General features: G+C 41.6%; 1 protein-coding gene across 1 annotated transcript in view; it reads right to left on the bottom strand.

Moving 5' to 3' along the window:
• Positions 1-7,516: 7,516 nt before the first annotated feature.
• SH3BGRL (SH3 domain binding glutamate rich protein like) overlaps positions 7,517-14,352 on the bottom strand; it is an 87,657-nt gene continuing 80,821 nt past the window's right edge. The window contains exon 4 of the mRNA XM_074206883.1: positions 7,517-10,733. Coding sequence (XP_074062984.1) covers positions 10,701-10,733 — 33 coding nt within the window. The 3' untranslated portion in view covers positions 7,517-10,700. The remainder of the gene's footprint in view (positions 10,734-14,352) is intronic.

Below are 14,352 nucleotides of genomic sequence, written 5' to 3'. Positions count from 1 at the left end.
AAAAATATATATCATTCAAAACCATCACCCTTCAAGTTATCTACAGACAAAAACAAGACAAACTTGACACTGAAGCCCGGCTCTATTTGCCAAAGCAGAGCAATGATATGACCTGGATGTTTCAAGAGGCCCAGTTTATTTATTTCCCCAGCCCTCTTCCAGTAGGTGTGAGCTGGGGTTTGGTTTATTTTTTTAGCATTTGTAGGAAGATATACTTTTCATTTGCAAGAGGTACTGGGCTGTACTAGAAATGATACTGAAGTTGGACTCTGAAAGCCTGGATCTGAATCACAGCTGCAGCACTTCCTATCTCTGTGATCTTGCTCAAGTCACTTCTTAGCCTCAGTTCCTTCCTCTGTAAAATAAGGAAATGAATGAGATCAGAGGTATCGAAAATGCAACCTCCCCAAAGACTGCAGCAACATCCCCCACTGCTGCTGGAGATGTATTAAAATGGGAAATAATGAAATCAATCAAATACAACCAAATATAGATGGTCACCATGTGGTTTTCTAAATCTTCATGTCCTCTTACGGATCTTTCTGCCCAGTTTACTGGCCCTATTTTTATAACCTTGGCCCTACTGAATTAAATGATCTCAAAGGTCTCTTTCAGTTCATCATCCCATAAGATAACTTTTCAACCCAGCATGGACTCCCTAAGGTATTCCTTCCTTTCCCATAGAATAGATCAGCACCCGAGACCTTCTGAGGACAGAAGTTCTGATCTACAACATGCCTGCCTGTTTTTCCCAGCATCACAGTCCCCCTGCCTGGAATCCCTGCTTCCCCAAGCTAAACTTGATGGTTAGATACTCATTGAGAGTCAGAATTAATCTTTAAAAGAAAATGCTTTGAGATGAAGAAGTCAAGCATAGAATGGAAGGGGATGGGGAGGACATACAATCACCCAGAAGACATGTCTGCTGCCCTTCATTAGTTTCTCTTTGAAGTCAATACAAATTATTGTGGTGTAACATACTCAAAAGGAGGAACCATCACAGTCAGCAATTTTGGAAAATTCTCAGCGATTCCGCTGTAATACAGAGATCTTTATAAGTGTGAATGCTTTAAGCAGGATTTTAGTGTTATCCTTCCCATAAGTCAAGGCCAGCCAGAAGCCCAGAACCTGATAATGACTCCTGGGTAAAAATAGCCTCAAGTCAAAAAGTATGGGAAAGAACAACAAATGTGGAAACAGAGTTCTAAGGAGACCTCCATTTGAAACCCAACTCTTTCCAACTGGAAATTAGTGATAATAATCCCCAAGATTTATGTGGTACTTTCAGATTGGCCTAATAACAAATGCCTAATGAATTGTTAATAGCCTTGTGTTATTATTTTCCCTTTTCACAGATAAGGAAACTGAGGCTGGGGGATGTTAAGTACCATATGTAGTCATACAACTAGGAAGTATGGGAGACAGATTTGAATTCAGGTCTTCCTGGTTCCAGATCTAGTACTCCATCCACTATGCAATTTAGGTACCTCAAGTCACCATGTCTAAAAACCTCAATTTTCACATCTGTAAAAGGGGTATACCATACATGGACACTACCTAGCTGTGCAAACGATGCTCTTTAAACTTTGAGGCCTTGAGGGAAAAGATGTTCTCTAGAATCATAGCACCTCAGAGTTCGAAGGGAACAAGAATGCTCATTCACCTACCAGATTAAATCGAGTTTTTGTAAATCCTCTAGGCCCAGATCAGGAAATTCAAACCAGGAAATCCCTCAACTTCCTCTTATAGGAACTGTTCATCATTTCCCTTTCATGAACTGGTTTTATTGAAGCATGGGGGAGAACTCTTAGACTCTTCTCCTCCTCTCTGTATCTTTCCAGGTGAAGCAAAAATAATCTGCTTTTTACATAACAACCACATGAAATATGAATTAATAGATGTATCAATCAAGGAAAAATATTTCAAGAAATGAGGACAAGGGGCAGCTAGGTGGCACAGTGGATAGTGCACTGGCCCTTGAGTCAGTAGTACCTGAGTTCAAATCCAGCCTCAGCCACTTCATAATTACCTAGCTGTGTGGCCTTGAGCAAGCCACTTAACCCCATTGCCTTGTAAAAACCTTTTTAAAAAAGAAAAGAAATGAGGACAAAGACCAGGAAACCCAAGGTTCAGCACCCCCTGCACATATTCAAAAGAGGGGACTGATGTGGAATAAGAATAAAACCAGGTTTTTTTTTCTTTTTTCTTGTGAGATCATAGTTAAGTTGGGAAAGAAAACATTTCTAAGTCTTGAGGACTAAGAGTAGGGCCCCCATCTTGTAGAAAGGCATAGTTACTGCCCTAAGAGAAGGGCAGTTTGTAGAGGGTGCCTGCTGCCCCCCAAACCCTCCTGATGCTTTCTTGTAAGGGAGCAATGTTCTGCCCTGGACCCAATTCTCTGTAAAGGCTTTGTGGACATATTTGTAAAGGTAAGCACTTGAGGAACCCCACCCAGCAAAGACCAGTCCGGATTATTCCAGGAAGACTAAACACCAGATGATGAAAGCTTAGGTCAAGATGGTCCAGAAAACAGGACAATTTGGACACCCAATATGGTATGTACACGATGCTCCTTGGCCTTATTTTTTTATTAGATCTTTTAGATGGAAGCCATTTGGGAAGGGGGAGGGAAAGAAGCCTTGAAGGGACATGTAAGAAACTTGAAAAAAAAAATTCAAACTATATTGCAAAAGATCTTTCATTATGTTTTTGGGTTAAATTTAGAAATAGGATCCAGTGGCATATGTACTCTAGGGAAACTCTCAGAGAAGAAAGAGGGCCATATTTCGGGAATACTTGGGTAGTAGGCTAATTTGGGAGTGTATCAGTTAAAAGAATGCTGCCTCACTGAATATTATCAGCATTAACAAAAACAATTCTATTTTAATTGCTTCCAAGACTTCGAAATGTTTATTAATGCAAATCAACAAAAAGAGATCTATGAATTCCTGAGGCTGTCAACAGTCAAAGATGGAAGAAGTGGAAATATCCAGACAGGGCTGCTTCCCCTTCTAGCTTCCTAATTCATTATGCTGCTCTGCAATCTTGGATTTTTCCTGTTAAAGTTGTGATAAAGATTATGTTGTGGTCACTTTAACCTGTACCATTTTAGCATTTCGATTTTATAGGAAAACGAGAGGTAATATGACATGGTGGAAACAATCAAGAAGCCCGCAGTTCAAGTCCTGACCCTGACACATACTGGCAGTTAAGGAGGGCACATCACTTCACCTCTTGGTGACCCAGGCTTTGAGACTTTTTTGAGACTACAACTAATAGACAAGATTCTGATCTGCAGGTGAAGGGAGTCTCCACACTGGAAGACCCCTACACTGGTGAAATCAAAGGTCCACCCTGCCCTCCCCACCATAAGAGATTCTTTAACCCATCCTGGAGACAAAGCCTTGTAAGCCATCACTGTCATCAAACTCTGAAAGGGTCATTTGTATAGGGGAGGCAAAATTATACTTCAAGGGCTATCTACATGAAGATAAGAATATCAGCTAGAAAATTTTAAGACTTTCCAAACTGGTTCTAGTTTGTTGTCATTTAAGTCTTTGAGTCACACTCTGTATCTATGTCTTTGTCTCTCTGTCTCGCCATCTCTTCATCTCTTTTTCTCTCCACTCTCTTCATCTCTCTGCTTTTACCACCTGTCTCTCTCTCTCTCTCCAGAGAGATTGAACTGTTTTTGTCTCTCCATCTCTTGGTTTCTCTCTGCTTTCCCTCCATCTCTTTCTCTGCTATCCAGCTCTCTGTTTATCTATTGTCTCTGTCTCTGTCTCTGTCTCTGTCTCTGTCTCTCTCTCTCTCTCTCTCTCTCTCTCTCTATATATATATATATATATATATATATATATATATATATATATATACATATATATATATATAATCTCCATATCTCTCTATCTCTCCCTTTCTCCATCTCTCTACCTCTCTGTCTGTCTCTATATAAATATATAGATATAGATATATATAGATATATAGATATTCATCTGTCTTTGTCTCTCCATCTTTTGGTTTCTCTGTTTTCCCAACCTCTCTCTCTCTCTGCTGTCCGTCTCTCTCTGTTTCTGTTTCTCTGTCTCTATTGATATAGATATATATATGTACATGAAATATCCGTGTGTCTCTCTCCCTCTCTCCCTTTCTCCATTTCTGCTTTCTCCACCTTTTGGTCTCCTTTCTCTCTCTCCGTCTCTGTATGTCTCTCACTATATATAGATGTGCAGATATCTATGGTTTTGTCTCTCCATCTCTTGGTTTCTCTGCCTTCCCTCCCTCTCTCTGCTATCCAGCTCTCTGTCTCTGTCTCTATTGAGATAGATATGTATATATAATCTCCACATTCCTCTATCTCTCCCTTTCTCTATTTCTCTCTGCTTTCTCTTCATCTCTCTCTCTCTCTCCCTTTCTCTCTCTCTGTCTCTATATAAATATATAGATATATATTCATCTGTCTTTGTCTCTCCATCTCTTGGTTTCTCTGTTCTCTCTCTCTCTCTCTCTCTCTCTCTCTCTCTCTCTCTCTCTCTCTCTCTCTCTCTCTCTCTCCTGTCCATCTCTTTCTCTGTTTCTCTGTCTTTATTGATATAGATAAATATAGATATGTATATAAAATATTCATGTGTCTCTCTCCCTCTCTCCCTTTCTCCATTTCTCTCTTTCTCCACCTCTTCATCTTCTCTATCTATCTCTCTCTCTCTCTCTCTCCGTCTCTGTGTGTATGTCTCTCACTATAGATGTGTAGATATCCATGTTTTTGTCTCTCCATCTCTTGGTTTCTCTGCCTTCCCTCCCTCTCTCTCTCTGCTATCCAGCTCTCTGTCTGTCTCTATTGAGATAGATATGTATATATAATCTCCACATTCCTCTATCTCTTCCTTTCTCTATTTCTCTCTGCTCTCTCTTCATATCACTCTCTCTCTCTCTGTCTCTGTTTCTCTGTCTTTATTGATATAGATATAGATATGTATATAAATTATCCATGTGTCTCCCTCTTTCCCTTTCTCCATTTCTCTTTCTCTACCTCTTCATCTCCTCTATCTCTCTCTCCATCTCTGAGTGTATGTCTCTCACTATAGATGTGTAGATATCCATGTTTTTGTCTCTCCATCTCTTGGTTTCTCTGCCTTCCCTCCTTCTCTCTCTTTCTCTGCTATCCAGCTCTCTGTCTCTGTTGAGATAGATATGTATATATAATCTCCACATTCCTCTATCACTCCCTTTCTCTATTTCTCTCTGCTTTCTCTTCATATCTCTCCCTCTCTCCGCTGTCCATCTCTGTTTCTGTCTCTATTGATATATATATATATGTATGTATATAAATTATCCATGTGTCTCGCTCTCTCCCTTTCTCCATTTCTCTTTCTCCACCTCTTCATCTCCTCTCTCTCTCTGTCTCTATCTGTATGTCTCTTACTATAGATGTGTAGATATCCATGTTTTAGTCTCTCCATCTCTTGGTTTCTCTGCCTTCCCTTCTCTCTCTCTTTCTCTGCTGTCCAGTTCTCTGTCTCTACTGAGACAGATATGTATAATCTCCACATCTCTCTCTCTCTCCCTTTCTCTATTTCTCTCTGCTTTCTCTCTCTCCAACTCTCTCACCTAACCACTCTCCATGAAAGTCCCACTCCATCTCAGAGCCCCTGACTGCCACAAACCAACCCATCTGCCTGTGTTCCCAAGTGGGTGTCTCAAATGTCTTGCCTGCTGGGAGTAAATAAAGCCTTGGCCTTTGGATCCCTCAAGCTTACAATAAGCGGTGAATAACTAAAGACTTGACTTGGGTTCGAATCCTAGCCTGGCTGCTTCTGGTGTGTGTCAGTGACCTTGGATACATAGCTTCCTGTCTCTGGCCTCGGTTTCCTCCTCCATAAAAAGGGCTTGCCCCAGATCTGAGGGCTTCTCCACCTCCAACTGTCCATTATTCCAGTAGTCTATGCCCGGCCTGGAAACTCTGAGCAAGACTTTGAAGAGGAGAGTGTGGGGAGAGGGGGAGGTGGTTCCTCCATCCTGCTTAGGGAAACTCCACCAGCTAAGCAGCCAGTGTCCCATTTAACTCTTTTGCTCCATTCCTAGAAAGAAGGCTAACTGATCTCTTAGTCAGTCATTGAGTCGAACAGACAGGATTTCAGGAATAGACTTTGGGCTTTCTTAAATTACTCCTATAATTTGTTGCTTCACAGCTCCATTTCAACCTGCCTAGAGACTTTAATTCAAGTTAAACAATGCAGATTTATTCAACTCTTCTCCATCCTGACTGTATAAAGAATTAAAAAAGACAAGAAATGGACCCCTTGATAGTAAGGCAACTCAGCATATAGGATGGGCTTATTTAGAGAATTTCCACAAGCAATGCATAGACTAGGCTTCTTAGATGGGCACAAGGGGATTGTGAATTTCTGCTGCCATGGCAACAGCTGCATTCAGGGCCCCAGGCTCTCATTTATAAATTCAAGTCAACGAGAAGAAAAGGTTTGACATCTTGAAATTTTCCTTACAGCCAACTTTTCAAGAACACATTTTGTATACGGAAGGCTACTTGTAGCAAGAGGCCTGAAAATGGGGGGCCGGGGGGCAAGCAGGATGGAATGAATTTTTTTCCCTCCCCACTAACCCAAGTCCCAGTCACCCACTTTTCTACCACAGTGGGCTTTTAAGTATGGCAAAAAGGAGAAAGGAGAGGAAGGGGCAGTAAGGGGAAAAGGGGAGGGGAAGAGTAGATGAAGAATGAAAGAAAAGCAAACCTAGGGAGGCTTGGCTCAGGAGGGGGAAGAATTAAAGGGATTGAAAGGGATTAAAAAAACCCTGCTACCCTTCCATTGCACTACCCCCCCAGCCCCTCACCCCTCTCACATTTAGCCCGGGGAACTAGATCCTCTCCTGATTCTGATAAATTTTGGCAGAGGGTGGTTAAGTGGCAAAATGACTCCATCTAAGGACTTAGTCATCCCATAGGGATATTTACATTTTAATAGGGACTTGGGAGAGAGTGGCATAATTATAAAGGGCAGGGTCATCACTAGGCACTTTGGGGGCACCTTTCCATACATCTGTTCGGCCACATCAGTCTTCACATACAGACAAGACTGGGCCTAGAAACAATGTAAAGACTGGCAAATTCCCTTATGTGGGGGTGAGGGGAGGGAAGTAAGATTAAGGGAAAATTATAAAACTCAAATTAAATAAAATCTTTTTTAAAAAAAAGACTGGTTCTAGGAGAATGTTGTATATATAATATTATATATATTATATACATTATATTATTATATTATATTCAAAAATATATATGTATGTATGCTTATGAATGTAGGCCCATAAGTATGTCTTTATGTATGATTTAGGTCCTTTCTGAAACAAAAAAGGGGGCAGTGCTAAGTTTGATGCAATTTGACCATCCTAGGAATGCTATGTAGGTAGGAATCCATATTTTCATCTGTGAAATCAAAGGGGTAGGGGGGTAGATTTCTGTTCCTGCTTAGGGCCAGAACAAAGAAACCAGACAACACAAACATCCAAAAGGAGAAAGCATTTGAAAGAGTTTTATTGGAATGATAAATTGTTTCAAAGCAAGGATATTTCTATTTAGGTTAAAGAAAAAAAAACGATGGGGAGGAGGGGGAACAATATTCTGACTCTTCAGTATTCATAATTGAATCAGAAGCACAACACTGACAAGCCATGGCTTTTCTCTTGCCTCATCTTCCTTCCCCAACCCAGAGAAAAACTCGAGCTGAAGAACTGACTCCTGACTTCTAGCTCCTCAAAAGCAAGTCACTTCTAGTCCCTTAGGTATCTGTGGTCTTTAACCTGGGGACAATGGATTTCAAGGGATGTGAGTTGATTTCAGGGGCCCCAAGAATTAGGGTGAGAAAAATGCATTTTTATTTTCATAAATTCTTGTTGAAATGTTAGCATTTCCTTTATGAATTTTGAAAAAAAATCATTCCGAGAAGAGGTTTTAGCAGTCTACAAGGTCCAGTACATCCAAAGCTTAAAAGCTCCCTCCTTAAAGCATGAACATCATATAATCTGTAGATATGCAACTAACAATCCTGCTGTAGTCCTCAAATTTAATGGAATAAATGTTTCAGGGGAAAAAAATCAGTTCAAACACCTGAAAGTCATCTCTTTAGATTGATGGCAACAAATCTGAGCCACAAAAAAAGCAATATGCCATGATCTCCCCTAAAAAAATTTGACATTAGAAGTAAGTTTTCTAAGGAAATCTGGTTTTCTTTTCTCATTTAATCTCTCCCCACCATTCTAGCTTTCACTTTCTGGTCTATTTTATTGAACCTGGCTATAGAGGACACAGCTAAGGAAATAAAGAATTACCCTTTAGTATGAAATTCAAATAACTGGGCAGGGAAGACAATTATATTTTTTTTTCCATTTGAATGAATGTGTCACTTTATCAGTTGTGAGCCATCTAGCTGGAGGCTAGACACTCCTGAGAATCCCCTCCTTTAGAGCTAGCTGCCTCCCTTGAGACTAGTACTGAGTTAGAAAGCTCAACCAGTCAATTTTCCCTGCTGCCTTGGAGAAAAGGATAGGGATAGGGACTGGACCTTTGATTTCATTGATAATCTGGAATGTGTGCAAAGTCTTACCAATGTAGACTGGCATCTCCTCCATGACTTAAAATCTTAAGAGAGTTGCCAGGAGGCCAGAGAGGTTAAGTGACTTGCTCAAAGTCACACAGTCAGAAGAGTCAGAGGAAGGACTTGAATACAGGTCTTTCTGGCTTCGAGGCCAGCTCCCTAGCCACAAAAACCTGTTGCCCTATCCTGCAAGGAAGTGGAGCAAAATCAATTTTTGACCCAAACATTTCCCAATCTGTTAGAATCTGATCCAGCTACCTTGTGTCCCCCCAGTATTCTTGATGTTATTCACACTCAAACCGGTCAAGTATTTGTTCTTGCAATATCTCTATCGATGACAACTTCAGAACCCTGATGGAGCCTGAAGAGCAAACTTAGAAAGGAATATTTAAACAGTTTTCTTTCCACTGTTTCCTTTTCCCCTACATCCCCCTTAGAAGAAACCCCATACTATTCATTTGGCATTACTCCTATTCATTTCAGATCCCCAGCAGTCTGTAATTTCTGTTTCTAAAAATGTTGATCTCACTTTAAAGCACTGTGCCTGTGTTGAACCTCCATAAACAATGTCATCTATTCATTACATGTTGATTTTGGCAATTGACACAGCAATGCATACAGGGCAGGGTAATGGAAAGTCGCTTAAAGGAAAATGGGGGTGCCCATGGGGTGCTTTTAGTAGCAAAGGCTAAGTAGAATTGCTCTATGGTAAGAAAACTGCTCCCTAAGTAAGTGATGGAGGCCAGATCGCTTTTTGCCCTTTTATCAGCCTTAAGGGTTATCGTTTTAAATTGGTCCCTTGCTTGGATGGATACTCTTATTGGATGTTTGCTATTATTGAAGTGTAGAAAAGATAAATCCATCTAAACTTAATGTACTCATGAAAAAATATGCTTCCCATGCTAAGAAAATGCATTTGCACAGTTGAGTTTCTAATTCCTATTTGCCAATTTCTGGAGCTTAGCACCATGGTGATGTGTCATTTGAAAATTGAAGGGGAAAAAAACAACACCCCACAAAGCCATGGTACTAATTATCACCTGGAGAGCATTTGCTTCTTAGCTCCTCCTCCCATGGAAACTCAGGCTCCTTGGGCGATGATTTTCTGCCCATTTTCAGCCACATAATTGAACGATTCTGCAGCACACCCATGTTGACTCAAAGCCCAAGGGCCAAGTGCTCAGACACAGACCAGTCTGTGCACACTTTGAAAAAAAAAAAAAAGATTAAAACCTCAACTGGGGAAGTTGTGCAAGGGACCTGTCACCTGAATGTTTTCTGACTTCTCAGCAGAAAGGGGTTTCTGTGGATCACCAAAATGAGCAAGACAAGGGTGACACTGGGGAGCCCCGAAAACGTGTCCTTCACAGGACACGGCCTCCATTCTACAAAAGAACTGGAGTGGGGCAGCTAGATGGTAAGGTGGATGGAGCACCGGTCCTGAAGTCAGGAAGACCTGAGTTCAAATCCAGCCTCAGACACTTACTTAAATAATTCCTAGCTGTGTGTGTCCTTGGGCAAATCACTTAACCCCACTGCCTTGCAAAAACCAAAAACCCAAAACAAAAACGAACAGGATGGCCATAAGTCATCATGACAAGTGCCAAATGATAAACATTGCTTATGGCTTCTTTAAAAATCACAACAGAAACATATAATTGTAGACAAATCCTTGCTTGGAAAAATCCCTCCCATTTTTATTTTGCATTCTCATATGCTTAACAGCAGGAGCTCTACAGATACTTAAGCTGCAGTAACAATAAAAAATAATAATACAGAAGGAGGTTTTTGCATGAGGATTACAAAGGGGGGGGACATAGATGCCCAGACAGATCACAATTTCACTTTATCACATCTACTTGTAATTTTCCAATAATCATCTCCCATTAGCTCTAACCACATAACATTCACATTTTAATCATGTATTCCATTGGCTATCATTTGGACACTGAGCACACCAAGCAACAAATTGATGCTGTAGACAGGAAACCTATTTTTTTTCTGGAAGCCAAAATAATTTTGCTATTTTAGAAAAGCGACTTGAGGCGGTGGCGGATCCCTCACAGGAGGCCTTGGGCCAGAAGGCAGAAGGATTCATGCTTGCTGCTTTGCCAGGGCTTGGGCTTCCTAGAAGACAAAGATGAAGTCAATTAAAATGCCCCCAAACAGCTGCCTGCAGCCACTACGACAAAACTGCAGTAAGTCTAAATAACTGCCAAGTTCCCTATGTTGCTCTATACCAGTTGTTCCTTTAATATCAATTGCTCAGAGAGTAATTGTAGTTGAGTCTATCGGTTCCCTAAGTTCACAACTACCAGTTTATAAAATTTATCAACTTTTCAGTTTATAAGATTTATAATCTCCTAAATTTAGGAAGGGTGAAGATTATTAAACCCATTGTATGGATGCTCAAACTGAGGGTCACAGAGATAAAGTAACCTGCCCAAGATTACACGGGGAGTGAAATAGCAGAGACAAGTCAAACACAGATCTACTGGGTCCAAGTCTCCTGCCCAAATGTAAATGAGAAATCAACAACCTTTTATGTGGTAGTTTTCAATTTGAGACCCATGGAAGATCCCTTTCCCACAATTCCAGATCTCCTTCGGGAGGTGGCTCTGGGGTGCTGAAGACTATACGAGTGGAAAGTCCTAAAATGAGCAGATGGAGTGTGGGGCTCAGGTGAAGAGCTAAACAGGTCTTCTGATCAATTGTCCAGGTGTCTGTCTCCACTGGACTCTTTCCGTGGTCCATGTGGATCTACTCTAGCAAGGGAGTACAGAGCTGAGAGATAAGAGATGCCGAGCTAGTCCTACTTTCCAAACGGATGAGAAAATGGCATTGTGCATTAAAGCTATTGTTGGTTGTGTGTCTAAGGCCAGGACCTACCTAATACTGAATAACAAAGTCCCAACTGCTTGGGAAGCCCCAGATCATCCTGGTACCAATCAATGAGTTGGGTAAAGGTACCATCTCCCTAAGGAAGCCCAAAGAAGTCTTCCACTGGTCTTGGCCAGTGGCCCAGAAACACACAGGATGGGCCAGGTCTGTAACAAGCCAATCAGACATCTAGAATGAGTCAACCTGTTGGGTCATGAAGAACAAAATCCTTACAGTTGAAAAAGACAGGTGCTTGGGCTGCCAGGGAGCTTAACTACATCTTGGTGGAACTTTGCCAAAGAAAGGGAAATGCAAAAAACTTCCCGCCCCAGTGTCCTTTTGTTTTTTTTAAGGGATGGCAGAAGGTAAAGAACCTTGCAGCCAGAAAAGAGAACATTCATTGTCTGTTCTGAAGGGACCTGACAGTTTGAGAAAGCCGGGAGACAAAAAAAAAAACCCTACTGGCTTTCGGGTTGAATACTGACTGCCTCTTACTATCTGTGAGATCTTGGTGGAGGCCCTTTTCCCTCCCTGGGCTTCAGTTTCTTCATGTGAAAAACAAGGGAGCTGGATCTTGGGTGAGAACCTTCCCCTCCCTGGGCTTCAGTTTCTTCATGTGAAAAACAAGGGAGCTGGATCTTGGGTGAGAACCTTCCCCTCCCTGGGCTTCAGTTTCTTCATCTGAAAGAGGGGGTAGATTCAGTGGTCTCTGAGGCTCCTACCAGCCCTCCCTCTGGGAGCCTCTGATCCCATGAGCAAAAAAGAACAAGAATAAGTGTCTATCCAAAATCTTTGGTAAAAGACCATACCAGTGTTCCCTGTCTAGACAGGACAGAAAAGCAGAAACTCAACCCTAACTGTGACTTTAAAGAAGGGAAAAGCAGAACGATGTGACCATCTTGGGCTAGACATAGAATTCCCATAGCAGCAGGCTGGCTTATTAGAAAAAAATAAACTCGGACGCACAAATATTTGGACAGAAGTCTTATTTCAAAGTGGGCAGCAAATCCCTGGGGTTTCAGCTCCAAAGGTGAGATTTTCAAGGGAGGCTGCTGCTTCTGGTGATATATCTGGGCAGTCCAGTTAGAAAGCAAGTGAATTTCAAGTGTTCAAAGAATGGAGACCCAAGAGCTCCTTAAGACATGTCATTGTGGGTCCTCCCATTGCCAGTTCCAGGTGAGCTGTGATGCTCTAAAGCTCGGTGTATTTCTGGGATGCAAAGCTTGCTCTGCAGAAACCAGAAACTCCAAAGGAAGCAGAGGAGATTGCTTACAATCCTGTCTCCCAACACTTTAGATTGAGTGAGCACAGGCAGGTCATTTCATCTTGCTGAGCTCTCAGTCTTGTCATCTGTGAAATGGGGCTATTACAACTCTCCTACCTCACAGGGTTATAGAGAAGGCAATTTCTAAACCTTTCAGTGCCATGGAAATGTGAGTTAATTGCAGTGAGGAATTTCACTTAGTCTATCTCACAATCAGTGTGGTGGGGGAGAGGGAGGGGATCCCCCCACAGAGAGAATGTCAATAAACAAGAATATAAAAAAATGAAATGAATTGTAACCCCAAATAACAGGAAAATGGACATTTCTCAGCAAGGGAAATTTCCCTTGATAAGAGATGCCTAGCTAGTCCTTCTACTTTCCAAATGGATGAGAAACTGGCATTGTGTACTAAAGCTATTGTTGGTTGTGTCTCTAAGGCCAGGACCTACCTAATACTGAATAACAAAGTCCCAACTGCTTGGGGAGCTCCAGATCATCCTGGTACCAATCAATGAGTTGAGTAAAGGTACCATCTCCCTAAGGAAGCCCAAAGAAGTCCTCCACTGGTCTTGGCTGGTGGCCCAGAAACACACAGGATCTACTTCTCACATTCTCTCCCAGGTCATTTTTCTTACCTCAGCAGCTGGGCCCTAATTAACCAGAATGTTTAGAGAAACAGGGCTTGTGGTTAAATATAATTTTCTGGGTAAGTGAGTGGGCCTCAAATTTCCGTTTCAATTCTCATAAACAATGTCTCTCAGCAGTGAGGAAAACCTAGGGGTCAGAGTTGATTTCTGTCTTTGATGAGCACCATGCATATTGTACAGATAAGGAGACCAGGCTTCATCTGGGCTGACTTCAGCTGCAGAGCCACCATCATGCCCTCCCCTCACCTCCCCATTTTCCCATCCCCTCCCTGCACACAGGGTCAATCTGCCACCAAATCCCAACATCTCTTGGATGAAGTGTACCAGGAACCAGTTCTTTTTGAAGTGTGGGCATCTACAGCTCAGAAATGAGCAAATACTATAGATCAAGGCTGGATTTATTGTTTTGTTGCCTGTCTAGATGTAGAAAAGTGATGGATGAAATGTGATTATTGCAGATTAAATTTAAACGTGTGTCCTGTGCCCAGGTTTTGCTTTCTTTTGTTTCCTGGTTGCTAGCACATTCCTTCCCACTGTAGCACTTTCTCTCCACTCACACATGTACACTCCTATTTCCAGGTCCTTATCACATCTTACCACATTACTGTTATTGGTTTCTAACTGGTCTCCCTGCCTTTTAAGTCTCTCCACACTGCTGCACAACTGTCACGGTCATTTCCCGAAACTTCGTTTCAACCATATTAGCTCCCTCTTTAATAGCTCCCTATTACCCCTAGGACTAAATAAAAACTTGCATTTTGTATTTAAAGTATTTTATAACATGGATCTTCCATTTTATTCCCTTCTAAACACTATGATCCAGCTATACTAGAATTCTTGCAAGCAAGGTGGTCTTCATTTCCTACCTCTGTGACTTTGTACTGGCTGCCCCACATGCCTGCAGTACTCTGCTCCTTCACCTTGGGTTTCCTTGGAATTCTTCCAGTTTCAGTGG

Source organism: Macrotis lagotis, chromosome X (genome assembly GCF_037893015.1).
Source record: "Macrotis lagotis isolate mMagLag1 chromosome X, bilby.v1.9.chrom.fasta, whole genome shotgun sequence".
In the NCBI taxonomy this organism is placed as follows: domain Eukaryota; kingdom Metazoa; phylum Chordata; class Mammalia; order Peramelemorphia; family Peramelidae; genus Macrotis; species Macrotis lagotis.
The sequence above is the reverse complement of the archived record's forward strand: the minus strand, read 5'-3'. Positions and strand labels throughout refer to the sequence as shown.